This window comes from Mesoplodon bidens (genome assembly GCF_964165515.1).
Source record: "Mesoplodon bidens genome assembly, chromosome: 13".
NCBI classification, from domain to species: Eukaryota; Metazoa; Chordata; class Mammalia; order Artiodactyla; family Ziphiidae; genus Mesoplodon; species Mesoplodon bidens.
The window spans coordinates 82,286,538-82,312,062 of NC_138169.1; the positions used below are offsets into that span (position 1 = coordinate 82,286,538).

The 25,525-nt window shown below is 40.9% G+C and overlaps 1 protein-coding gene and 1 long non-coding RNA gene across 3 annotated transcripts in view; one reads left to right on the forward strand and one right to left on the reverse strand.

The window, feature by feature from the left end:
- DOK6 (docking protein 6) overlaps positions 1 to 25,525 on the forward strand; it is a 417,331-nt gene that overhangs the window by 379,758 nt on the left and 12,048 nt on the right. The window contains exon 8 of one of the 2 annotated variants that reach the window (XM_081252873.1): positions 13,161 to 13,442. The exons of the other annotated variant lie outside the window; for it this stretch is intronic. Within the exon in view, the coding sequence (XP_081108999.1) occupies positions 13,161 to 13,168 (8 nt within the window). The 3' untranslated portion in view covers positions 13,169 to 13,442. Of the gene's footprint in view, positions 1 to 13,160; positions 13,443 to 25,525 lie in introns of those variants that run through there. 2 annotated transcript variants of the gene reach the window in all.
- LOC308627112 overlaps positions 1 to 25,525 on the reverse strand; it is a 49,603-nt gene that overhangs the window by 12,860 nt on the left and 11,218 nt on the right. The gene's annotated exons all lie outside the window — the stretch shown is intronic.

The following is a 25,525-nucleotide window of genomic DNA, read 5'->3' on the forward strand; positions in this document are numbered from 1 at the left end:
ATTCAGTAATTTTATAAAGATTAATTTATTTTCAATTTTTATGTTACCTCCTGATAGACTTGCTTATATTTACCAGAAATGAATTAGAAACCAATGATTTACACCTGCACAAAACCTACCCCAAGGGACAGGGTCTTCTTACCAATTGAAAGGAAGAAGACATGATTTTAAAATTCTTTGTGGCATTGCTGTGGTAAAATTCTTCTAAGATTCTCTCAAAAAAGAGTTGTATCCTTTTTATGGGAATAAAATGCCACCATCACTGTAGTCAGATAATGTTACCCACCAACGGCATATTAAATGTGAAAAAAATAAAACAATTAGGAAAATATGTATCATTGCTTGCTTTACTTTCATTTTTTTCACATTTTTGTTCCACTTACCTGAAAACTATTTACCACATGCTATATAAGCCATGTCTCATTTACTAAGTTGCCTCTCTAAAGTAACTTTTTAAATTTCATTCAGGAAAACTATAAAAATGTCAGAATGTCACCCTTGGGATACTAATATCTTGAAATGACATTAACCTTTAAAAAATACCTGTATATATTAAGGAAGAATGTAAACAAAAAAAAGGGCAAGAATCTTCTATTTTGTTAGTCTAGGGGAAAAATAGCTCAAATTTTTTAATATACTGATTTTTAAAAGAATATAAAAAATAAATGATACAAGTAATTGTTAATAAATATTTCCATAAATAAGTTATCTTCTACTTCTTCTACTAAGGCCTTTTGTACCACTGGTTCCCCCAACTGGGTATAAGTTCTTCCTTTTTTGAACTGCCATCACATTTCTTTCTTTTCTTATATGACACTATTTCATAGTTTGTATTACAAATGGTATGTTCTCTAGTAGTTAGGGGCAGTTATCTTTTTACTTCCTCACAGTGACTATCACTGTCTTATATTCATTTCTTCTTTTTGTTCATTCTTTCATCAAATGTTTATTAAAGCAGGGATTAGTAAACCAGAAAAATAAGGTTGCTGCCTCCATGCAATTTTCCTCTTTAAATATGATTCTCGACTCAGATTTTCATCACAGCTTATACCCTGGAGTTTTATACAGATTCATGTAATAAGCCAACTTGATTGACTTATTTATTTTTGTTTTCCCATATTAACTTGTTATCGAGTTATAATTTACCTACAATAAGATAAATATTTATAGACCGTTAATTTCACACCTTTGAGGTTTGAAATTACTCATGTAACCACCACCTAAACAAGATATAGAACATTTCTATCACCTCATAAAGTTCGCTTGTGACTCTTTCCAGTCAAATTCTCCACCGCCAAACAACTCCTTCCTGAACTCGATCACCATCGAATCTATTTAACTTGTTTTTAGACTTCTAAAGATGCAATGAGACATTGTATATTATTTTGTGTCTGGCTTCCTTCTCTCAACAAACTTTTGACATTTATTTGTATTGTTGTGTGGTTTAGTGCTTTGTTTCTTTTCACTGAATACTGTCCCATTATTGTCCAGTAACATTGAATATTATTCCATTGTATGAATATACCACAATTTGTTAATCCTCTCTCTTACTGACCATCTTGTGGATTGTTCCCAGTTTTCATTATCATGAGCGAGACTGTGAAAAACAATCTCATACAAGTCTTTTTTGGACACATATTTTCATTTCTCTTGGTTAATTAATTGGGGGGGAATCACTAGGTAATAAGTTGGATGTGTGTTTAACTTTGTAGGAAACTCCCAAACGTTGTTATTTTACATTCCCACCAACCACTTGTGAGAGTTCCAGTTGCTTCTTCAACATTTGATGTTGTCAGTCTCTTCTATTTCAGCCATTCAGATGGGAGTGTAGTTCCAGTTGTTTCCGATCCTAGTCAGTATTTGGTATTTCAAGATTTTAACTTTAGTGATACTAGCAGGTGTGTTGTTCTATCTTGTTTTTTTATTTGCATTGACATGAGTAATAAAGTTGAACATCTTTCCATGTGCCCATTGGCCACTGTCTATCTAATTTTTTTTTTTTTTTTTAAAGAAGATGTTGGGGGTAGGAGTTTATTAATTTATTTATTTTTGCTGTGTTGGGTCTTCGTTTCTGTGCGAGGGCTTTCTCTAGCTGTGGCAAGCGGGGGCCACTCTTCATCGCAGTGCGCAGGCCTCTCACTATCACGGCCTCTCTTGTTGCGGAGCACAGGCTCCAGACGCGCAGGCTCAGTAGTTGTGGCTCACGGGCCTAGTTGCTCCGCGGCATGTGGGATCCTCCCAGCCCAGGGCTCGAACCCGTGTCCCCTGCATTAGCAGGCAGATTCTCAACCACTGCGCCACCAGGGAAGCCCCTATCTAATTTTCTAAAGTGTCTGTTCAAGGCTTTTGCTCTTTTCAAAACTGGATTTTAGGTCTTATTTTTGTTTTGTAGGTGTTCTCTATATTTTCTTGGTATAAGTTGTTAAATATAAGTATTGCAAATTCTTTCCCTTTCTATGGGTTGCCTCTATACTTTCTTAATGGAGTCCTTTGTGGAGAAGAAATTTTTAATTTTGGAAAACTCTGATTTCACACTGTTTTCTTCAAAGGTTTGTGCTTTACTAAGTCCTCCCTAAGAAAAAGTTGCTTACCTCAAGAACACAATGATAGGCTTCTATGTTTTCTTCTAAAAGCTCTATGGGTCTCACTTTTACATTTAGGTATTTGATTCACCTCAAATTGACTTTTCTACATGGAGTGAAGTAGGAATAGAGGATTTTGAAAATCTATATAGATACTAAAGTTGTTGCAGCACAATCTGTTCAAAAACAAACTTCATTTCCCCCATTGAGTTGATTTGGCATCTTAGTCAAAAATCATTTTCAAACCTGAAATCTGATCAAGTCTCTGTATACACCTAATTTTCAGCAAACAAAGAGAGGAGCAGAATATATTGACCACCATAAATGTGCAACAGTGAATCCAGCCTTTGGGCAACTCAACCCTACAGGTCTGGTTCAACAACTGAAACTCAATTAATGCAATCCATCACATCAACAGTCTAAAAAAGGAAAATCAAATGAGTATATCAGTAGACACAGAAAAAGCTTTTGACAAAATCCAACACCCAATTATTATAAAAACTTTCAGTAAACTGGGACTAGAGGGGACCTTGCTCAGTTTAATAAGAACATCTACAAAAAATCTACAGCTAACATCACACTTACTTAAGAGTGAGAAACTAGAAGCTTCCCCAGTAAGATCAGGTGCAAGACAAGGATGTTGCCCTTTACACTTCTTTTCAGTATTATACTGAAGTAGTATAGTAGCTAATGCAGTAAGGAAAGGAAATTAAAAGTACGTAGATTGGGAAGGAAAAAATAAAACGGTCTTTGTTCTCTGATGACATGATCATCAATGCAGAAAATTTGGGAGAACTGACCAAAAAACTCCTGAAATGAGTAAGTAATTAGCAAAGCTGCAAGATACAAGTTAATACAGAAAAGTCAATTGAATTCCCATATACCAGCAATGAAACAGTGGAATCTGAAATTAAAGCCACAGTACCATTTACATTAACATCTAATAAAGAAAATCAAAGAAGAAGTAAATAAATGGGAAAATAGTCCATGTTCACAGATAGGAAGACTCAAATTGTAAAGATTCTAGTTCTTCCCAAACAGATGTAGAGATTCTATGCTTTCCCATTCAGAATGCCAGTGATTTGTTTCATAGAAATGACAAACTGATCCCAAAGTTTATGCGAAGAGGCAAAGACTCAGAATAGATAACACAATATTGAAGGAAAAGAATGAGATTGAAGGATGACATTCTCCAACTTCAAGACTTACAAGACTTACTATAAAGCCACAGTAATCAACACAGTTTGGTACTGGCAAAATAGGCAAATAGGTAAATGGAACAAAATAGAGAGCCCAGAAATAGATCTTTGACAAAGGAGCAAAGGCAACACAATGGAGCAAGGATAGTCTTTTCAGCAAATGGTGCTGGAAAAACTGGACATCCATATGCACACACATACAAAACAAAGTTTAACTAGACACAGACTCTACACCCTTCATGAAAGTGAACTCAAAATGGATCACAGACCTAAATGCAAAACATAACACTTATAAAACTCCTAGAAGATAGCATAGGAGAAAACCTATGGGTCTGGCGATGACTTTTTCGATACAACACCAAAGCCATGGTCCATGAGAGAAATAATTGATAAGCTGGACTTCATTAAAATGAAAAACTTCTGCTCTATGAAAGACAATGGCAAGAGAATGAGAAGTCGAGCTACAGACTGGGAGAATATATTTGCAAAAGATAATCCAAAAAGGACTCTCATTTAAAATATAAAAGGAACTCAAACTCAACAAAAGGAAACAGCCTGATTAAAAATGAGCCAATAGTCTTAGCAGACACCCCACCAAGGAAGATATACAGATGGAAAGTAAGCATATGAAAAGATGATCCATGTTATATGTCATGCAAAGTAAAACAACCGGATTCCACTCACTGGAATGGCCAAAATCCAGAACACTGACAACAGCAAATGCTGGTGAGAATGTGGAGCAACAGGAACCCTCATTCATTGCTGGGGAATGCAAAATGATACAGCCACTTTGGAAGACAGTTTGGCGGTTTCTTAAAATACTAAGCATACTCTTACCATACAATCCAGCATTCATGCTTCTTGATATTTACCCAAAAGAATTGGAAATTTACATCCACACAAAAACCTGCACACAGCTATTAATAACAGCTCTATTCATAATTGCCAAAACGTGGAAGCAACCTAGTGAATGCATAAATAAACTGTGGTATATCCACACAGTATTATTCCAGGCTAAAAATAAATGAGTTATCAAGCCATAAAAACAGATGGAAGAACCTCAAATGCATATTACCAAGAGAAAGAAGCCAGTCTGAAAATATTATGTACTTATGATTCCAACTATATGACATTCTGAAAAAGGCAAAACTAGAGAGACAGTAAAAAGATCAGTGGTTGCCAGAGGTTGGTCAAGGGAAAGATGAACAGGCAGAGCACGGAGGATTTTTAGGACAGTGAAAATACTCTGTATGATACCATAATGATGGATATATATCTTTATACATTTGTCCAAACCCATAGAATGTACAACACCATGAATGAACCCTAAAGTAAACTATGGGCTTTGAGTGATTACGATGTATCAATGTAGGCTAATCTGTTGTAACAAATGTAACATTTTGGTGGATGATGTTGATAATGGGGGAGAGGATGTGCATGTGTAGGGGCAGCGGGTTTATGGGAAATCTCTGCACCTTCCCTTCAGTTTTGCTGTGAAGCTAAAACTATTCAAAAGAGTAAAATCATAATTTAAAAATTAACTGTATTAATTATATAACACTTGCACGTTAGAATATGTCTTCAAATCTTTGTGAAAATTCAAGTTATCTAAAATGCCAGAAGTTGATCTTACCAGATTTTAGGAGAACAGAATTCTTTTGTTTTCTGTTTTGTATACTTTTGGAATCTCTTAAATAAACTAAAACAATAGTATCATGTTATTCATTATTAATATTATTATTAATATTATAAAATTTAGAAAGAAATATTCCACTTAACTGTTGCTTCTAAGTTTTTAGATTATAGAGACAACCATTTTCACTTCATGTTTTTTAGCTTCTAGAGGGGATGAGGGCATTGGTTCTGAGGCCAAACCAACCTTGCTGGAGTACTAGCTATGCAATCATGGGCAGAAAACTTAACTACCATATTGTCTGTTTCCGAATGTGTACAATAGAACTAAAAATCTTTTTAGCAAGTCACTGGCTTGTAAACAGAATTTAATGTGTTTAAAGAAACCATAAATCTTAGTACATAGTAAACTTACAATTAATGCTGTGATTTTTCTACTATTACTACTAATTATTACTATTATAACTAATATATTGACCTGCAAGGAAGAAATTGGAGTTGTGAGCTAAAAGGAAACATTTCTTCATTTGAATTTTAAACACTTTTATCTTGTTCATCCAAAATCCATTAAGATACCACAAAATTAGAAACTATTTTTTTAGAAGTTTTTTTGTCAGCAGCAATATTCTGCAAACTAGCTGAGAAAAATTAAGTATTTTTAAATCTGAGAACACCTAACCTCATTTCGTTAAAAAATTAAGTCATTAACTCTGGCTTGCCTATGGCCCAAAAGGCAACAAATGGGCTTTGAAAAGCACTTACCATTCTGAAATGACTGAAATTGTTCATTCTAAAAAAGATCGGAAAAGGTATGAAGTGTTTTTCCATAAAAAGAAAGATACCTATACTTCCTTAGCATTGCTTGAATGTCTCCGATATTTGCTTGACGGGCATCCAAGATCATGAAGTGCCCTCAATAAGTTAGTTAGCTCTAAAATGAAACTTTTTTTTTTTTTTTTTGTGGTACGCGGGCCTCTCACTGTTGTGGCCTCTCCCACTGCGGAGCACAGGCTCCGGACGCGCAGGCTCAGCAGCCATGGCTCACGGGCCTAGCCACTCTGCAGCATGTGGGATCTTCCCGGACCAAGGCACGAACCCATGTCCCCTGCACGGGCAGGCGGACTCTCAACCACTGCGCCACCAGGGAAGCCCTAAAATGAAACTACTTTAACAACAAGTTTTGGCCATGAGATTGAAATGTGATGTTTTTATCACGTAGAATCCACATCTTGAGTAATCAGGCTGCTTCAGTCATTTGTGGAAGACACAGCATAATAAATATCAGATGTGATTCTACCCTGAGAATCCATCATTTCCATGATGCCCTGAGGACCAAGCCTCTATTACAGTTTTCTCACACTTGACTGGTTCGCTCTCAGATATCATCAGCTGAGAAACCCTCTAAACTTAGCCGCACAGCTTCATTCTCCAAGCCATTTGACTTTAATATAAAAGCAAATAGAAGTAATTATGATGGCTGTCTTTCAAGGGGTGGGAGTTAGTTCCCAGCATATACAATTTTAAGGCAACAAATTGAAATCAGCAGGAAAGAAACATTTACAGTTCAGCTTATCTTTATGGAGTTATTTTTACAATTTTTAGGATTTTTTTTAATCTCTGTATGTGCTATAAAAACAAAACATTTGGGGCTTCCCTGGTGGCGCAGTGGTTGAGAATCTGCCTGCCAATGCAGGGGACACGGGTTCGAGCCCTGGTCTGGGAAGATCCCACATGCCGCGGAGCAACTAGGCCCGTGTGCCACAACTACTGAGCCTGCACGTCTGGAGCCTGTGCTCCGCAACAAGAGAGGCCGCGATGGTGAGAGGCCCGCGCACCGCTATGAAGAGTGGCCCCTGCTCGCTGCAACTGGAGAAAAGCCCTCGCACAGAAATGAAGACCCAACACAGCCAAAAATAAATAAATAAACAAATGTGGGTTTAAAGAAAAAAATAAGAAACTACATTAAAAAAAAAACACACACAACATTTGGAACCATTCAATTTGGCTTCCTTTTTCTATTGCATTGAAACAGTAAATGAAATCTAAAGCCACTAATCCATGAATTTCCCTAATTTCAAATTATGTTAATATTTTTCTTTAGGTACACTACCTACCAAATGGCTTCTCATTAAATGGGATTTTAAAATATATTCTATATTACAATTACATTCTACTCTTCCCCGTTATATTTTCAAATTGCTTATAACAAAGAAGTTACATTATGTCAACATTTATTTGGCCTCTGTTTAGTTCCTCTTTTCAGAAATCACTTATGCTTCAGAAATTACCCATTATGGTTCTGGGAAAGATATTAAGTGCCATTATTGAACATGATTCATCCCATGCACTCTGCCTGTATACAAGTCCAGTAGATCTAGCTTAACACAAAAAGCTTTGTTACTTTATTTTGTCAGAATTCATAATTTTGTAAAAAAAAAGTTCACATGAATATCTTCTTTACTCCAGACTTTTTTCTATTTTGGCATCATAATAGTTTCAGAATGCTAGATTTTTAAAATTCATTTATGAAAATGGCCTCTGAAAGACATGGGGTATCTTTTTTTTTTTTTTTTTTTTTTTTGCTGTACGCGGGCCTCTCACTGCTGTGGCCTCTCCCGTTGCGGAGCACAGGCTCCGGACACACAGGCTCCGTGGCCATGGCTCGCGGGCCCAGCCGCTCCGCGGCATGTGGGATCTTCCAGGATAGGGGCACGAACCCGTGTCCCCTGCATCGGCAGGCGGACTCTCAACCACTGCGCCACCAGGGAAGCCCTGGGGTATCTTTTTTACAGTGACCTGTTATATAATCTGGCCTCTCAGACTCAACCTCTGAATAGTTCAGTCATTCTGGCCAGCTTAGAAATGTCATTACTAATATCTTGATGTTTGTATTTTAAGAAATATGACTTTTTCCCTACCCTACACTCTTTCCAAACAACATAATAAATGACTCTGAAACATTTATTTTAATGATTTTGTTGCTACAACTAACATACCTTTGGAATTTTTCTCATTGGGCAAAATATATTTACATCCTTGGGTTGGAAAGAATCCATTAGAACTTGAAATACAGAGAGTATCTAGTTCTGTTATACGCTCTCAACAACCCATGAAACTCCAGTCCTAAGACGTCAAGGTGGCAGGTAGCATGCAGAGGAAGAATAGGGGTTCTTGTTTAGGACTCTTCCCCTTACAAGCATTATGATCTCAGGTAAACTAAATTCTCTGTACTTTATTATCTTCATCTGTCAAATGAGAATAATTTTAGTACTTATCACATAGGGATACAAATATTAAGTGAGTTAATGTTTTTTCCTCTTAAATATTCACTTTTTTTCTCCTGTTTTCCAGGCCTTAGAATAAAGTGTGTGGAACACAATTTGGGTTCAACTAGTATCAGTATGGTTTTTACTTAACTGTGTAAGGCTCTTGTGGTGAGCTGGATAATGGTCCCTCAAGGACACCCATCACTTCCGCATCCCCAGAACCTTACATGACAAAGGGCCTCCACAGGGGTGATTCAGTTAAGGATCTTGAGTGGTGAGACAGATGCATTACCCAGAGGGGCCCTAAAAGTAATCACAAGTGTGTCTATAAGAGGGAGGCAGGAGGGGATGTGGCTGCAGAAGAGGACAAAGGTGATGTGCCAGTGGGATCATGAGCCAAAAATGGGGACGGCCTCCAGGAGCAGGAAGAAGCAAGGAAACAGTCCGGAGGGAGCGTGACCCTGCTGACCTTTCTGCCCAGGGACGTTCATTTCAGACTCCTGCCTCCAGGACTGCAACAGGGTAATCTGTGTTGTTCTAAGCCGTTGAGTTTGTGGCCATTTGTTACAGCAGCAGTAGGAAACCAAAACAGCCATCCAACTAGATACTGAAGTTCCCAGAACTATTACCACATCTCTGACTCTCTGGCTGTTATACTTTTCATCACATTTTGGGCTAATCCATAGAGAATACTGCACATTTGGGGTCACCTATATGCTAGAGAATACTGGACTCTTGTTCAAGTACCGCATAGTTGGGAATTGAATTGCCAAGAAACTGTCAAAGACAAATATTTTTTTTCATAGTTTAAGAAAGGCCACTCAAGTTTTCTCTTTTTACTTTTTCGAAACCGACATTTGTTTTATTTTCGAGTTGAAAGTTCAAGCCTGAGGGGGGGCCTAGCAGCTGAGCCTCACGCAGGCAGCACACTTAGGGCCAGTGTCACCCCTAAGGCTTACTGTGCTACAGCTGGGCGAGTCAGCGTCTCCTGGCACAGGGACCAGAGAACAGCAGGAATCCATCTCCTGTCCTCCGTCCCCTTGCAAAAAGAGGTTAGCCCCAAGTTTGCTTGATCTCAAGGGAAACCACATCTTAGTGACCACTATTAGGAAAGAGAACCTACTCCTTGCTCTGTGGTGACCTACATGGGAAGGAAATCTAAGAAAGAGTGGATATACGTATATGTATAACCGATTAACTTTGCTGCACAGTAGAACCTAACACAACATTGTAAAGCAACTATACTGCAATAAAAATTAATTTAAAAAAAAAAAGGAAAGAGAACCTACTCCAAACTGCACTGTAACAAATATTGTTAAATTACATTATTTACAATATTCTCTTTTTTTCAAACGATTTGTAAGGGGGCTTTAATAGTATTTTTAAAAAGAGATAGTTACGATCCCACCATCTAATTTTGCTAGTGGACCTCATTTAATAATTAGGAATGTTTTTTGCTGCAAGTAAGTTAAAAACCAACTGACAGTGGTTTACACCAATAGTTCATTTCTTTATCATATAAAAAAGCCTCATTTGGCTCCTCTTGTTGATTTAGCTGCTCAGTGATATCACTGGGGATCCAGGGTCTTTCTATGCTTCTGTTCTATTGTGCTTAGCAAGCTTCCTTTCCATCTTCATGCTTGTAACTCTTGTTCACAAGATGACTGCTAGAGCTCCAGGAATCACATTTACTTTCAAAACACAAATCAGGGGGCTTCCCTGGTGGCGCAGTGGTTGAGAATCTGCCTGCCAATGCAGGGGACACGGGTTCGAGCCCTGGTCTGGGAAGATCCCACATGCTGCGGAGCAACTAAGCCCGTGCACCACAGCTACTGAGCCTGCGCGTCTGGAGCCTGTGCTCCGCAGCAAGAGAGGCCGCGATGGTGAGAGGCCCGCGCACCGCAATGAAGAGTGGTCCCCGCTTGCCGCAACTAGAGAAAGCCCTCGCACAGAAACGAAGCCCCAACACAGCCAAAAATAAATAAATTAATTTTAAAAAAAGAAAAAAAAACACACACACAAATCAGAAGGAAGAGACAAAGTTTCTCCACTTTTAGGCTTATTAATTTTTAATCAGTGAAGGAAATCTTTCCAAATTTCCACACAGATGTCTTCTATTTCATGGGCCAGAATTTTGACATTATGGGTAACTCTGTCTGCACTGGGAAACGCTGGGAAAGTAAGTAACTGGCAAAGGGGAAGGAATTGCTGTGATGAGCTTACTAGTCATTATTTATCTCCTTGCCTGAGGGAAAACCCTAACTTCCCTGAGATCAAAAGATTTCTACCCTGGCTTCTTATCACAAGGACAAAAGGGCAAATGGGCAGTTGTCAAGGCAATAAACAGAATCTGGCATATTTTAGGACAATATAATTAGAAACTGCAAGAATATTTATTCAAGCAAGTTACTATTTTAAATCTATCTTTAAGTGCATATACTTCTGATTAAAATAATGTATGGGAATTGAAGAAAATTTGGGGAAAGAAAAAAGAACTAAGAATAAAGTGAGAAATGAGAATAAAATGTTTAAAAGCATCTCCCAGAGACTATCATGTTGGTATGTAGGTATAAAGATATGTGCAGCCTTTTTGTTTAGTTTTGTTTAGTTTGATTTTTTTACTCAGTGCATCTTATCTTTAATACTTTTTCATCAGTCTTTTCCTTAACAATATGTCATGGGCATTCTCCCACATCATTAATATCCTTGTACATCATCATTTAGAATAGCTACACGATATTCTAAGCAGTAGGTCTATAGTTTAATAGATACAACCAACTCCCACTGTCAAACAGTTAGACTGTTTCCTGTTTGTGTTTTTTGGTTTGGTTTTTTATTTTGCTATTAAACACCAAATTATTTTTCTTGTGATGAGAACCTTTAACATCTACTCTCTCAGCAACTCGCCAATATACAATCCAGTATTGTTGACTATAGTCACCATGCTGTACATCACATCCCCACAACTTATTTATCTTAGAGCTGGAACCCAAAGTACCTCTTAAGCTTCCTCAGAAAATCTTAAGCCAAGATTTTTCATACCCACAAATTACTCTGCCATCTCACATATTAACACAGACTGCCAACTGGTATTGGTGTTATGAGTGTCATAAATCTTCTCTAACTCTGACTTTGGTGCAGGGTATCTACCAAAGGGAGTAACTGCAAAGTTGGATAAAAATAAAGAATGGAGAAGTTTAGCAACAGGGGGAGGGTCAAAATACATTTCTGCTCAGAAAGGAAGGTGAGTCCTTACATCCTTCAGGGAAGCACTTCAAAACAAGCTCTAGGGCTTCCCCGCTGGTGCAGTGGTTGAGAGTCCGCCTGCCGATGCAGGGGACACAGGTTCGTGCCCCGGTCCGGGAAGATCCCACGTGCCACGGAGCGGCTGGGCCCGTGAGCCATGGCCGCTGAGCCTGCGCTCCGCAATCGGAGAGGCCACAACAGTGAGAGGCCCGCTTACCGCAAAAAAAAAAAAAAAAAAGCTCTATTTCATATCCTTTTACTGCCAAAATGGAGGCGTTTGGTAGAGCAATTTCTCACTCATTTAATGATTCTTATGATTAAGTGCCATCAAGAAGTCAGAACTTGGACAGCACATAAAGAGACACAGCTCCTGCACTTGTGGTTTATAATCTAAGGGAGGCATATATGCTGGTGAGACATTAAACTCATCACCGAAGAAAGTATTTTCACCTCAGAGGAGGAAAGTTCATGAGCGCTTAGATGGTGGCTTTATTTCACCTGTTATGTCCTTTTGGGGAGGATGAAGGTGGGAGTATGAAGGCCATTGAAAAGATTTCATGGAAGAAATGAGTGATGAGAAGTAATGATCCAAGAAATAAGACTACTGATGAAATAATCCATGCAAAATAAAATAGACATAGCCCTTTTTAAATACACATAGCCACATGCAAAATAGGCAGTGCTATAATTTTGACTGAACTTGTTTCTACAGTTTAATAATCTTTCAATATTCCAGGAAACCATAACACTGTTAAGATACCTCTCATACACACGGGGAGGAAAAAAGAAGAAACACAAATAGGCCACAGTATTTCCAAATAGATCTTCTCCCAAACAAATTCTGATCTAACATAAAGCACATATGTAATAATGTTTGAGAACTGTCAATTAACAAGCAATACACATTTTCCTGAAGCTTTGACCAAAGGTTCACAGGCTTAACTGAAACATTTTAGGGTACAAACATATGAATAAACTCTGAAGAAAAGTCATTAATTGTATCTATCCTTTCAAATAAGTTTTTCATTTTATTATTAAGGGAAGAGATATTATAATTTCACTTATTTGGTTTTTGAAACTGAGTTTATGTTTTGTATGTGTGTGTACTAAAAAAAAAAGGTTGTGTACTTTACTGTTTACTTTTCCTTCAAGATTTCTTGGATGTATTTCAAAATTTTAGATTGAAATTTGCATTATATCCACTTAAATGTCTCTCTTATCTGGGCTTTTTTTAGTTCTCTAACCTAGTAAAGCCCTAATCAAAGAGAATTACTTGGGGCTTCCCTGGTGACGCAGTGGTTAAGTATCCACCTGCCAATGCAGGGGACACAGATTCGATCCCCAGTCTTGGAACATCCCACATGCCGTGGAGCAACTAACTAAGCCCATGAGCCACAACTACCGAAGCCCGCACGTGAGAGCCCGTGCCCCGCAACGAGAAGCCACCGCAATGAGAAGCCCGCGCACCGCAACGAAGAGTAGCCCCCGCTCACCACAACTAGAGAAAGCCTGCACACAACCAAAAATAAATTTTTAAAAAATTTTTTAAAAACAAAACAAAAAAAAATTACTTGTTCTATTATAATTAGTATAATAAATTATATATTAAATGGTATCCACACAGTTTAGAAAATTAGTTTTATTTTTGTCTTCTTAGATGGTCTTGCTGCCTATAAATTCTTATTGGAAGGCAGCTGAATGAAATATAAAAATTTTCAGGAGCATACTGCTAATTCTATTTGTGCTGTATGTTAAATTTTAGCCCGTTCCAACTGTTAATATTGTAAAAGGTCAGATACTCAATGCAGTGCATTTTAGTGTCTGCACTAAATGCCAGATTAGTCTCAGTGTAATTAATGAGTTTACCCTATATTTATTAAGCAGGAAAATAGGATTATTTCCCTCAGAACCCATGAACCCAGAATGATAAGAAACATAAATTGTGCAGCTGCTGCCCTGACTAGAAATTAGCTATAGAGCCCAAATACATTCCTTTTTGGTGAGACCCAGAATCACAGTATAAAATCCCATTCATCAATCACTGTAGTCCCATTATCATCAGCCTTAAGGATGAGTATTTTACAAGGCGGGCTAGGTAATTGAAGATTCATACCACTAGGCAGGTTATTATATAACATTATTATGCTAAGTGACAAGGTCATTCAGAAATCCGATGGCATGCAGATTGGCTTTGATGTCTCTACAAATTTCTAAAACATAAACACTATCCATTCAAGTTCATCATAGGTTCAAATGGAAAAGGGAACCAATATTGGATTCACATCAAGCTTTAGGCAGACCTGGTCAGGAGAAGCTGGTGGGTATGTATGAGCATCCTCCATCTTAGCTTCTCATCTTCAAAAAAGTGCCAAGCTACATGGTTTTATCAGCAGCTTACTGACAGTGACCACTGTCACTCCCAATCACAGCTGGTTGAAATTTAAGGGAATTTAGAAATTATGTGGGCCAGCAATTCTTAAAGTGTGGTCCCCAAGTCAGCAGGATCAGCATTATCAGGGAACTTGTTAGAAATGCAAATTCCAGACCTACTGAAAATCAGAAATTCTAGGGGTGGAGCCCAGGAGTCCATGTTTAGGAAACCCTGTGGGTGATTCTGATGAACGCTTAAATGCCAAGCAACTCTGCCCCATTTTGTTCCATTTTATGAGTGACAAGACAGTAAAGTCAGAAGGAACCTCAGATCTCCTGACTTCCCTAAGAATATCCTACACCGTTCATACCGATGATTGCCTTTTTTTTAGTGGCAGAGTTGGACTTCATTTGGGGAGTTAAATGGGGGAAGGGGGACTTAGAGTTTTGTCATTAGACAGCTGATGTTCCAGAAGCCACGAAGCAGAGCCCAGAGGACACCCAGGGTGCAGTGTGAGGAAGCAAACACACAACCAGGAACTCGGCAATCTGGGTCGTAGACTTCACACGCACCTGACCGCTCCTAGCAGTGTCACACCAGCCCCCAGGTTGTTTCTCCGAGTACCAAGTGGGAATAATACCTGCCCTCTTCTCAGTGCCGTTTTCAGAATTAAAATAAGTAATTACATGTGAAACTATCTGAAGCCTGAAAGCAACATATAAACATGTTACTACTTTGAGCAAGCATGCGGCCCGCGGCCGAGAGGGTATAACCCGGAAGGGAGGCACCGCCACACAGAGCTGGGGGAGTGACAGGAGGGACCCCCAGGAGAAAGGACGGGACAGACCGTGGCCTAGAGCTGGGTGACCTTGAGAAAACCCGTAAAGGACGACGATAAAAATACGGGGCCGGCGATCAGAAACCAGTAGCAACCCGAAAGAGAAGTGGAAGAGGTAGGCTGGGTGAGGTGTTCCTGAGCTGCAGTTCAACAACCACAAGCGTGTATTTTTAAGGCTACACTGGCCCTGGGTTGGGGGGGGGAATGGGAGGGGACAAAAAGTGGCGCCGTGGTAAACAAAGCAAAATCCCTTTGCGGGGACGTGGCCAGCAGGACAAGTGGCCGGACAGGGGGAGGTGAAGTGGAGGCGGGGCTGGGTTTTAGTTTCTCTTCTCTAATAATTCTGCAACCATCGCAGGCAAGTCTGAAAGTCTGAGCCCCGTAAGAATGCAAGTGGACGTGAGCTGGCCTCCCTGTGCCCGGCGCTGCGACCAGAACGGAGATGTGCTCCCTGCAAATCACAGGCCTCGGGAGACCTGGGGAAGCCTAGCTTAGCGGGCAGGAAATAAAAGCACCAGGAGGGAGGGAGGTGAGATCTCAGGCCCCCAGGGGGAAACGACACAGAGAGAAAGCCACGCCTTAGCCCGGGGTTGAAGGAAGATGGGAAGATGAACTTTACTTTTGTTCATCTTCACATTGTCTGGTCTCACTCACTACAACAAACATGCATCTTCTGTGATTGAACACATCAAAGAAAAAACTTTTAATAAAAAACCAATACTATATCATGGAGTTGTTTGCTAAAATTAGCATCAAAGCCATTAACTGGGGCTAGGAATAAGGTCTGAAGCATCACAGAGTTCATATGATGAGTGCTGCAGCTCTTTCTAATTAAAACGTAAGAATACAGTTACAGGAATAAGTCATTTAAATAAGAGCAAATGAAGTTGACAGACGACATAAAACTTTGTAATCATCACATTTTAAAATTCTGTATGTATGTATTTTAGGTTGAACTCCATGAAATTTCTCATATTTTACAGTTTGTGACCTAAAAACAACTATTATAGGGTTCAATCTTATCTTTCTATTTGGATATATAGATGGATAGATAGATAGGTAATGTAACTTGAGACTTTTCAAGATTTGGTTAAAATTCTTTTTTGGTTTCATTGTCAGTTTCATTGATTAAATACATTTGCATGAAAAATAATCTCCACAGTTGTAAACTTATACAACTGTACTTTCTATCCTACATTTTATGTCCTCTAGGATTTATGAAAAATGCTAATTTCTATGCAAATGATTTTGGTATCCGAAAATAAAACACTATGACTTAAGGAGCACAGCCAAATATCTTGATATTAATATCACTTTTAAAAACAGATCAAACAGCTTTATTTGTATCCTCCATCTAGTGATATTTTTTAAAACATAAAACAAGCTCCTGAATCTATCAGAAGACCCACCGCAATCCCACTGCTCCGAATTTGTGCTGTTGAAGAATCAAATTCCAGAAGTGAAAGGCCTATGGCATTGCCAGGCCCCTTTCCAATCTGATGTGCAGGACATCGAATGACCACAGCTGCTCCTATATGTCTCTCTGCCAACAGCACTGACCATTTTCCATCTCCAGTGCAATGTGTTCCTCTTCCAAAAAACAGGAACTGTGCATAATAAAATTGTGGCCACACATATTATAATTAGACCCATTCCCCATGAGCAAATTAATGAATTAACTTCGCAGCCTTAAAGCAGATTTGCAGTGAATGGATGATGTTTTGTGACCAGAAAGGTTGGAGATTTGTTGTTCTGGGGTATCTTTTTCCATGGTCATAAACATAAACAGCTAATATGTATGGAACATTTACAGGAGTAAGTACTGTGCAAAGAACTTCACATGTGTTACCCTGTTTAAAATACTTTCTACTTAGCCTAAAACATGAGGTAGATAGATATCACCACCACCACCAACCACCACCACTACCACCACCACCACCAACAACCACCACCACCACCACCACCACCAACCACCACCACCACCACCAACCACCACCAACCACCAACCACCACCACCAACCACCACCACCACCACCAACCACCACCCACCCCCACCCCCACCACCACCACCCACCACCACCACCACCACCACCTGCTTGAAAAATGCAAAACCTGGGGCCTTTAAGTGACTTCCAATTAAGGGCAAACAGGATTTAAATCCAGATCAGTCGACATGCAAATCCTGTACTCGGTCTGAGAACTTGTCCACATTGGAGGAGGTCAGCTTTGTAGCTGCTGGTTTAGGAACCGTTCCTGACCTTTGAACGCTATGCCAGGAGGACCGGGGAGGGGCAGAGAAGGCCAGGGCCACAGCAGAGGCCCTGAGCAAGAGCTGCAGGGTCGCATCGCAGCAAAAGTTACAGCTGCGTCCACCAGTACACTCCTGAAGAAAACCCCAAAGGGAAAACATTGTGCATCGGGCACCGTATTTACGGAGGAGAGCAGACTTCTCACGCGTCCCTGTTGCCCATGAGGTAGTCAGTAGACTCACAGCTTCGACAAACACCAAAGGATGTGCAAACTAAACTTTTAAAAGTGCTACACTTCAACCGTTGCTGCCTAGTAGGTTTTCCTTCTTTGAATATGAGCCCAACTCATCTATTTCTTTCTTATTCTTTCATGAAATGCCTTATACAATTCCATTCAGTGAATGTTTGTCTTGAACTGATCATCGGTGATCACTACTGCTGATCATTTCAGATGTGTTCCATCTTTATTAAGTGAAAAAGCTTCATTTTTCTTCTTAATTAAGAAATAAGAGGGGCTTCCCTGGTGGCGCAGTGGATAGGAATCTGCCTGCCAAAGCAGGGGTCACGGGTTCGATCCCTGGTCCAGGAAGATCCCACATGCCGCGGAGCAACTAAGCCCGTGCGCCACAACTACCGAGCCTGCGCTCTAGGGCCCGCGAGCCACAACTACTGAAGCCCCCGCACCTAGAGCCCGTGCTCCGCAACAAGAGAAGTTACTGCAATGAGAAGCCCACACGCGTACCACAACGAAGAGTAGCCCCGGCTCACAGAAAGCCGGCGTGCAGCAACAAAGACACAATGCAGCAAAAATAAATAAATAAGTTTAAAAAAGAAAAGAAAAGAAATAAGACAATAATAAAAATGGTCCTTAAGGATCTTTGGCCCTAAAATCAATCACTCCAGAATCTACTGATGCTGCCATAACCAAACACCGTAGACTGAGTGGCTTAAACAAGAGAAATTTATTTTCTCACACTTCTGGAGGCTGGAAGTCCAAGGTCAGGGCATCAGCATGGTCAGATATTGGAGAGAGCTTTCTTCCTGGCCTGCAAATGGCTGCCCTCTTGCTGTGAGCTCACATACCTTTCCTCAGTGAGTGTGGAAAGAGAGAGATCTCTCTCTTCTTCTTCTTATAAAGTCACCAATGCTCACTGATTAGGTCACCCTTATGACCTCATTTAACTTAATTATATCCTAAAAGCCTTATCTCCAAGTCAGTCACATTGAGGATTACAGCTTCAACAAGTGCATCTGGGGGGGACACAGTTCAGTCCACAGCAGTCCTGCAACCGTTGGGTTCAGTCCAGGATCCCAACCATCACAGGCTAGATGCACCATGAGAATCCCGCCTCTGGTCCACACCAATGTCAGCATCTCAGGGAAACTCAGTGGGTACCCTCACCTCAATTATGAGTTCTAGATCCAGACCGAAGCAAGAGCATATTTAAGCTAAGAAAGGCCGCCAAAATCAGAATTCTGAGGTTTGGAGTTTTTTAGACAACTGAGAACTCAGAAAGAGTCCTTGGGATCCAAAACCAAACACCATACCATATACAGCCCTCCCCCACAAATACCTACTGAAGACCCCCCTTCAAAATGAGAACCAATGAACTATGAGGACCTTGGAGCCTCCTGAATCCTGAAATGCCATCACATTATGGAGCATTTCCAGCCTGTGAACTGGCCATTTTTGCAGCTACGGCTTTCCCAGACCCGCTGTAGTTTGTGGAGCCACTTCCAACAGAGTTTCCTGTACCCCAGGGCATCTCAAGCAGGAGGGATGTGCTCCGAGACCAGAACTTAGTTACAGCGGACACCCCGGTGCATGCATCCATCCATCAGGGTGCAGGCAGAGAAGCAGAGGCAGTTGGAGAGACACACGGAGACAATGCAAGGCATCGGCTTATGTACTTCTGGGGGCTCACTGGGCAAGTTCAAGATCACAGGCGGGGACTCCGGGACAGGACGTGAAGCTGCCATCCACAGGCAGCATTGCTCCTTCACCAGGAAATCCTCAGTGCTGTTCTTTCACCTGATGGAATCAGCTCCACCCAGATTCTCTGGGATCATCTCCCTACTTCTGGACTCTAACCACATCTACGAAACACCTCAGAGCAGCATCTCAGTTAGTGTTTGATTAAAACCGGGTCTGTGGCCCAGCCAGGTTCACACAGGAAAGACCCCCCAGCCTGCAGGCGTCCCCTCCACCCTATAGAGGGCTGTCGGGCACCACGGCGTTAACCCCCGTGAAATCTGAGTGTAGTTCTCTACTGCGAGGGCTTCATGAAACAATGCATGTAAAAAATACTAAAAAGAAAATTTTTGCACACATGTAACAGTCTTAGTTTTAGCACTGTTGGTATCAGAGAATGTCTGCCTGTTATTCTAAAAGCAAAAAAAAATATTCTTACAAGTACACAGGGGCATCAGGCAGTACCATCTCACCAGGAATGAACTCTTGCATCTCTGCTACTTTTGTTGAGTTCCGTGTTTCTTAATTTTAGCCAGTGTCACTCAATCTAATCTGTATCGTTATCTTAGTCTTAGGAGAATAGCCGTCTACTTCAGCATGTATTTTTCTCAATGAGTGAAGAGTATGCATGAAGTGAAGAAAAACGTCTAGACAGAACTACCCCACTGATGCAGGTTTCCACACTGTCTACAGTGCACCTGCTGCCCCGCAAAGCAGCGAGCAGCTCCCGACCACCCTGTGATCCTGGCTGTGAGACCGTGTGAGCTATCCCTTCCCCAAGAGCTCTGCAGCTTGTCCAAGACCAGTTCTCATTCCAGTGCATCCCATATATCCAGAGACTGAACGCGATTTCAGACAACGATCTTAACCACCAGCTGTGTCCCACACGCATCCCCACACTAAGCTCCCAAGTCTCAAGTACCTGAATGGACAAAAATTATTGTGCTTTGTAGTTTCTGCCACAAAGGAAAACACATATAATATTTTTTAAATATAGCATATATACATATATTATTTATATAGATAGATAGATAGATGCAGACTTAATGAATCTATCTAAAGTTGTGATTGTCAGTAGCAAGCAAAAGGCAGAATACATGTGTAATGATGCAAGTCACTGATGAATTTTTCCCAACAGTACACACTTCAGCACACACCAAGCAATAAGGGAGCTGCCTCTGTGCATGGATTAGCTCCACCGGGCACAGGTTAGCACAGACAGTGAAGATTAGGAGGGATGTTAAACCTCCGATTTACTGTTTTTATATCCTATCTCTTTCCACTTATTTAAAAATACAGCTGCAATATGTAAACACTGCCAGAACCTACTGTTATTAAAGTAAAAAGGCAAACCATTCAGAAGTTTGTAAATATCAGAATAACAATCATTGGCCATTCATTTTCTATACACATTTTTTTTTCCAATAGACTCACGTGTCAACCATCCTGTGAAAATTACACGTAGTGGTTAAAATGCTTGAGAATAGTGAGGCAAGTCGGTAATTGAAAGTTATCAATAAGACAGCGCGTGTCCGATTGTCAACTGGCTTATCAACCACCCCCCACCGTATTTCCTGTGTCAGCCACATTTCTCTGCTTTCCGTCCCACGTTCTAACAGCAGTAACAGGATATTCTAAAATACACTAAGACTGCATCTTCTCAGTTCAGTTTAACTGTCTCACAGGAGACAAAAAGAAACTATCTTTTTTTTTTTTTTTTCTTTTTGCGGTACGCGGGCCTCCCACTGTTGTGGCCTCTCCCGTTGCGGAGCACAGGCTCCGGACGCGCAGGCCCAGCGGCCACGGCTCACGGGCCCAGCCGCTCCGCGGCATATGGGATCCTCCCAGACCGGGGCACGAACCCGTATCCCCTGCATCGGCAGGCGGACTCTCAACCACTGCGCCACCAGGGAGGCCCAAGAAACTATCTTAACAAAAGAACTCTGATAAGAGATATATTCACCAGTTAATCATCCCCTGAATGTTAACCATCACAGCTTGTAAGCTATTTACCCTATAATCTCTTTATTTTCTATCTTTAAAGTACCCTATTGCGGTACAACAATCGTCTCTAGAGCAATTTTAAGTGGCAGCAAATCTTCAAGCACAGTCTTCCATATTCAGAATTAAAACATGCTTCACTGTTTTTAACAAAGGCTCTAACAGAATGAAAGCTTCATTCTAAAACCGCAGGAATCATTCATCTTCTCTGTGTTGTGTTTGTCCTAAAATAAATGTTTCTTTCTTCCCTGTGACAATTAAATGAACTCTCTGATTTTTTTCTCCATTTTATTTTTATGTTGACAGCATGCTATTTTAAAAAAAAAAATCATCTGAAGAAGAGACTCTCCACATCAAAACAATAGCAGCAACAAAAATCTATATGCCTTATAAGAAATAATTTGGATAATTCTCAGGTGACTGGACTGTCTTTACTGGAAATTAATTTTGATTAATAAGTATATCCATCCTATGAATTTGAGTGGTAAAAGAACTGCTTACCTAATTTTCTGTTTTCTAGTAAGAATTCCAGAATATCCGTATTCATTCTTTCTTTCTCACATATCATGGAGTTACTCAGCTCTCTCTATGAAACTGTCCTATTGGTCACTACCATGAAATTATTTCATTAAGATATGATGTGTATTTCAGATGATGAAGAATTTCACTGAAACTTAGCAGAGTCTTACTAAATAATGTCATTGTAAAAATCCAACAAAAACTGGAAGTCACTGCCATTATCATGAGAATCATTAAATATCAGTATTTATTAACATTGTCAAGAACTGTGGACAGTCTTAAGATTTCACCCCACATGCCAGCTAGCCAGTAAGCCTGCCGCAGTTTCGTGGATGCTGGCAGAAAACAAGAGACCCGTGGATCAGAGACTAAGGACCCTTTATTACTCACAGCAATAGCACTGGCCAGAGAATCAGCATTTATGTTGGTTTCCTGAGTCCCATTTCTTACAGGGAGATGAAGAGAGGGTCAGGTGACACCCACATATGAAGTATGAAGTAGGCTGTGTTACAGGAGAGGAACCACAAGCACAGGGAACCCCAGTATTTTATAGTGGGTGATTATCCAGCCTGAACTTTGTCCCAGAGGGAGACATTATCCTTACTTCATGGGACATAAGCAAATCTTCCCTTTTCTCCAGAGGGAGACACTTGCTCCATTTTTCAGAAGAAGGCCATCCGTGCCTTTGCTCACAAAACATGCAGAGATGCAAGAGGATCATGGAGGATCGTCTACCAACAAACTTTCACTTCCTCGTTTTTTCACTAAACTCGCATGTGTTCAGATCTTTTAAAACGTTTTAAATTGGTACATTTGTTGGGGTCAGTGTATTATAATGAAGCTGAAAATAATCATTTCCTTATTCTCCTATCTGTACCTATAGCATACATTTGACAATCACATTTAGCCTTACATTATTACTAAAATTCTAATTTTAAAAAGGATTGTCATTTCCCCATTAGCCAGGACCAGGTGACATCATTAAATTATTTTGATTCAACAAAATAATTACTGACCATCAAAGACGTGCGAGGCAATCGATGAGATATCAGTCCTTCTATCTTCTCTCTGCACAGAGTGAGCTGCTGCATGCATTTTTCATAGTTTTATTCATTAATATTTATTGAGTGCCTGCTGTGAGACTGGCATTTTACAAGGTTCCAAAGACAAAGGTAAATAAGCTTCCTTTCCTCAAGTTCAGGGTAAGAGCTCACAGAAGAGACACCAAGGTGAAGCGTTAAGAGATGAGCAAGAGGTGCTAAGAAAGTGTAGCAGGGGCTTCCCTGGTGGCACAGTGGTTAAGAATCCACCTGACAATGCAGGCGACAGGGGTTCAAGCCCTGGTCCAGGAAGATCCCACGTGCCACGGAGCAACTAAGCCCGTGCGCCACAGCTACTGAGCCTGGGCTCTAGAGCCCGCGAGCCACAACTACTGAAGTCCCTAGAGCCCGTGCTCCTCAACAAGAGAAGCCACCACAATGAGAAGTCCACGCAGCGCAACGAAGAGTAGCCCCCCCTCGCCACAACTAGAGAAAGCCCACGCGCAGCAACAAACACCCAACGCCGCCAAAAATAAATAAAAATGGAAAAAAAAGCGCAGCAGACTCAGGCTGGGTGATATGGTGCCAGGCTTCCAAGATGGATTCTTCAAGAAAAATAGGAATTAGCCTGAAAGAGCTGAGCACAAAGGAATGTGAGGGTGGACATTCCAAGCAGAGAAAGAAGCCCATGCCACGGGTCAGGGAGCCTCTTTAGCTGGGAACTGTGTGTCCTTTAGAAAGAGGCCGTGAAAGCAGATGTGGAGGTGGAGGCTGGAAAAAGCTGAAGCTGGAGAAGTGAGCACAGTTCAACTCAGAGTCCTTAGGGGCAGTTCCAATATATTCATACACACATATATAGGAAGGTGTTTAAGGGTAACAATGTGGTTAAAAGGAAGCCCTGGAGGATTTGTCTTGAAACCGTATTTGTAAGCAAAGCAATGTTTTTACATGGCTTTTTACTGGAAAGGAGTGGAACTGATGGATTTTGTACATGAGGGTCGAGTAAAGAACCCCCAAAGCATACCCTTGTCACCACCACTGAGAACCTTAAGTACTTAAGTACCATGCGGGAGAGTTTGCATTTACCCTGAACAGGTGTGCAGCGGGGTGGACACCACTGGTCAGCTGGCTGGCTATGGCCATAAGCCTGACGAGAAGTTTAGGGCACAGGTAGGGAGCATGAGGAAAATACGTGCATTCAAGAGGTTCTGAAGAGGTAGAACCTGCAGGACTTAGTGGCTGATGGCAGGAGGGGAGATGACAGCAAAGCACGGAGACCAGGATGGCTCCCAGTTCTCTGACCTGGGCTGGGCTGATGGGTGCCATTCACTGACATAGTAAGTACAGGAGGACAGGAAATCAGGCAGGGAAGAATGGTGGGTTCAGTGTTGGAATACCACCCGTCAGTAATGGACAAGCTTTTGTTTTCTGGCCATGCTCTCCTGTTTAGTTGATGAATGCCAACTTGAAGAGGCACAAAGGTTTTCCCCATTATAAAAGCCTCTCATTCTTTGTCTGTAGGTGATAGAGAACATTGCAGCGATCAGATCTCCAGCTGCTGGGCTTTCCCAAACGGGAACCCCCAAACAACTCACCTTTCCCTCCTCCATTTTTAGAAATCAATTCTCTCTCCCATTTATCAGAGCCTAGTTATTTAGTAAAGCCAACAATATCCAGAAACCCATTTCAAATAAAAGGGAAGCAAAACCAAGGCATCACTAGAACATACTGGGATCTCCTCCCAGCACTGGTTTAGTTCCACTGTCCCACTTCATCTCCACTGCTCAGGTGGAGTCCCTAGGGCTGTTCTCATTTCACAGATAAAGAGGAACCTCAGGTTTCAGCTACAGTCAGGACTCTATAACTCAAGTCCATCACACCCTGAATTATATTCTTTAACTTTCCTGTGTTCCCCGTACAATTTCGCTTCAAAGTTTCTAAAAGGTGTAGTATTTTGCCACCTCAGTCTTGTTTCTAAACCTGCTGAAACCATTTAAATTATTTGTACTATAACTCTGCTCAAGGCTTAAGGCTAGTAAAGTCTGCGAGTCTGGCAGAATCAGCAGTTCTCAAGGTCCCATCTCTGGTCTACCAGGCACTTCTTTCACAACTGAGAGGAATACATTTCTTACGCAGCTAAACTTCTGCAGTTTTCTTTGTGAGAATTACATTTCTAATCTGATTGAAAGGAACAGGAGGGCCTACATACTATGGCCGAATTCATATAATACTGGTATCAAATTCTCAGGTCAAGCAAAAATGCTCTCCTTTCTCAGCACCCTCCTGGTCCTTTCTCTAGAATTCCGTATTTCTAGCTCCTGAGAGACGCCTGTTCTTTGTCTTAGTTGTTACACTCATCTTCACTGAGAGATTTTGTTTTTTCTTTTTTTGCGGTACGCGGGCCTCTCACTGTTGTGGCCTCTCCCATTGCGGAGCACAGGCTCTAGACGCGCAGGCTCAGCGGCCATGGCTCACGGGCCCAGCCGCTCCATGGCATGTGGGATCTTCCCGGACTGGGGCACGAACCCGTGTCCCCTGCATCAGCAGGTGGACTCTCAACCACTGCGCCACCAGGGAAGCCCTGAGAGATTCTTTCATTATCATTTCATT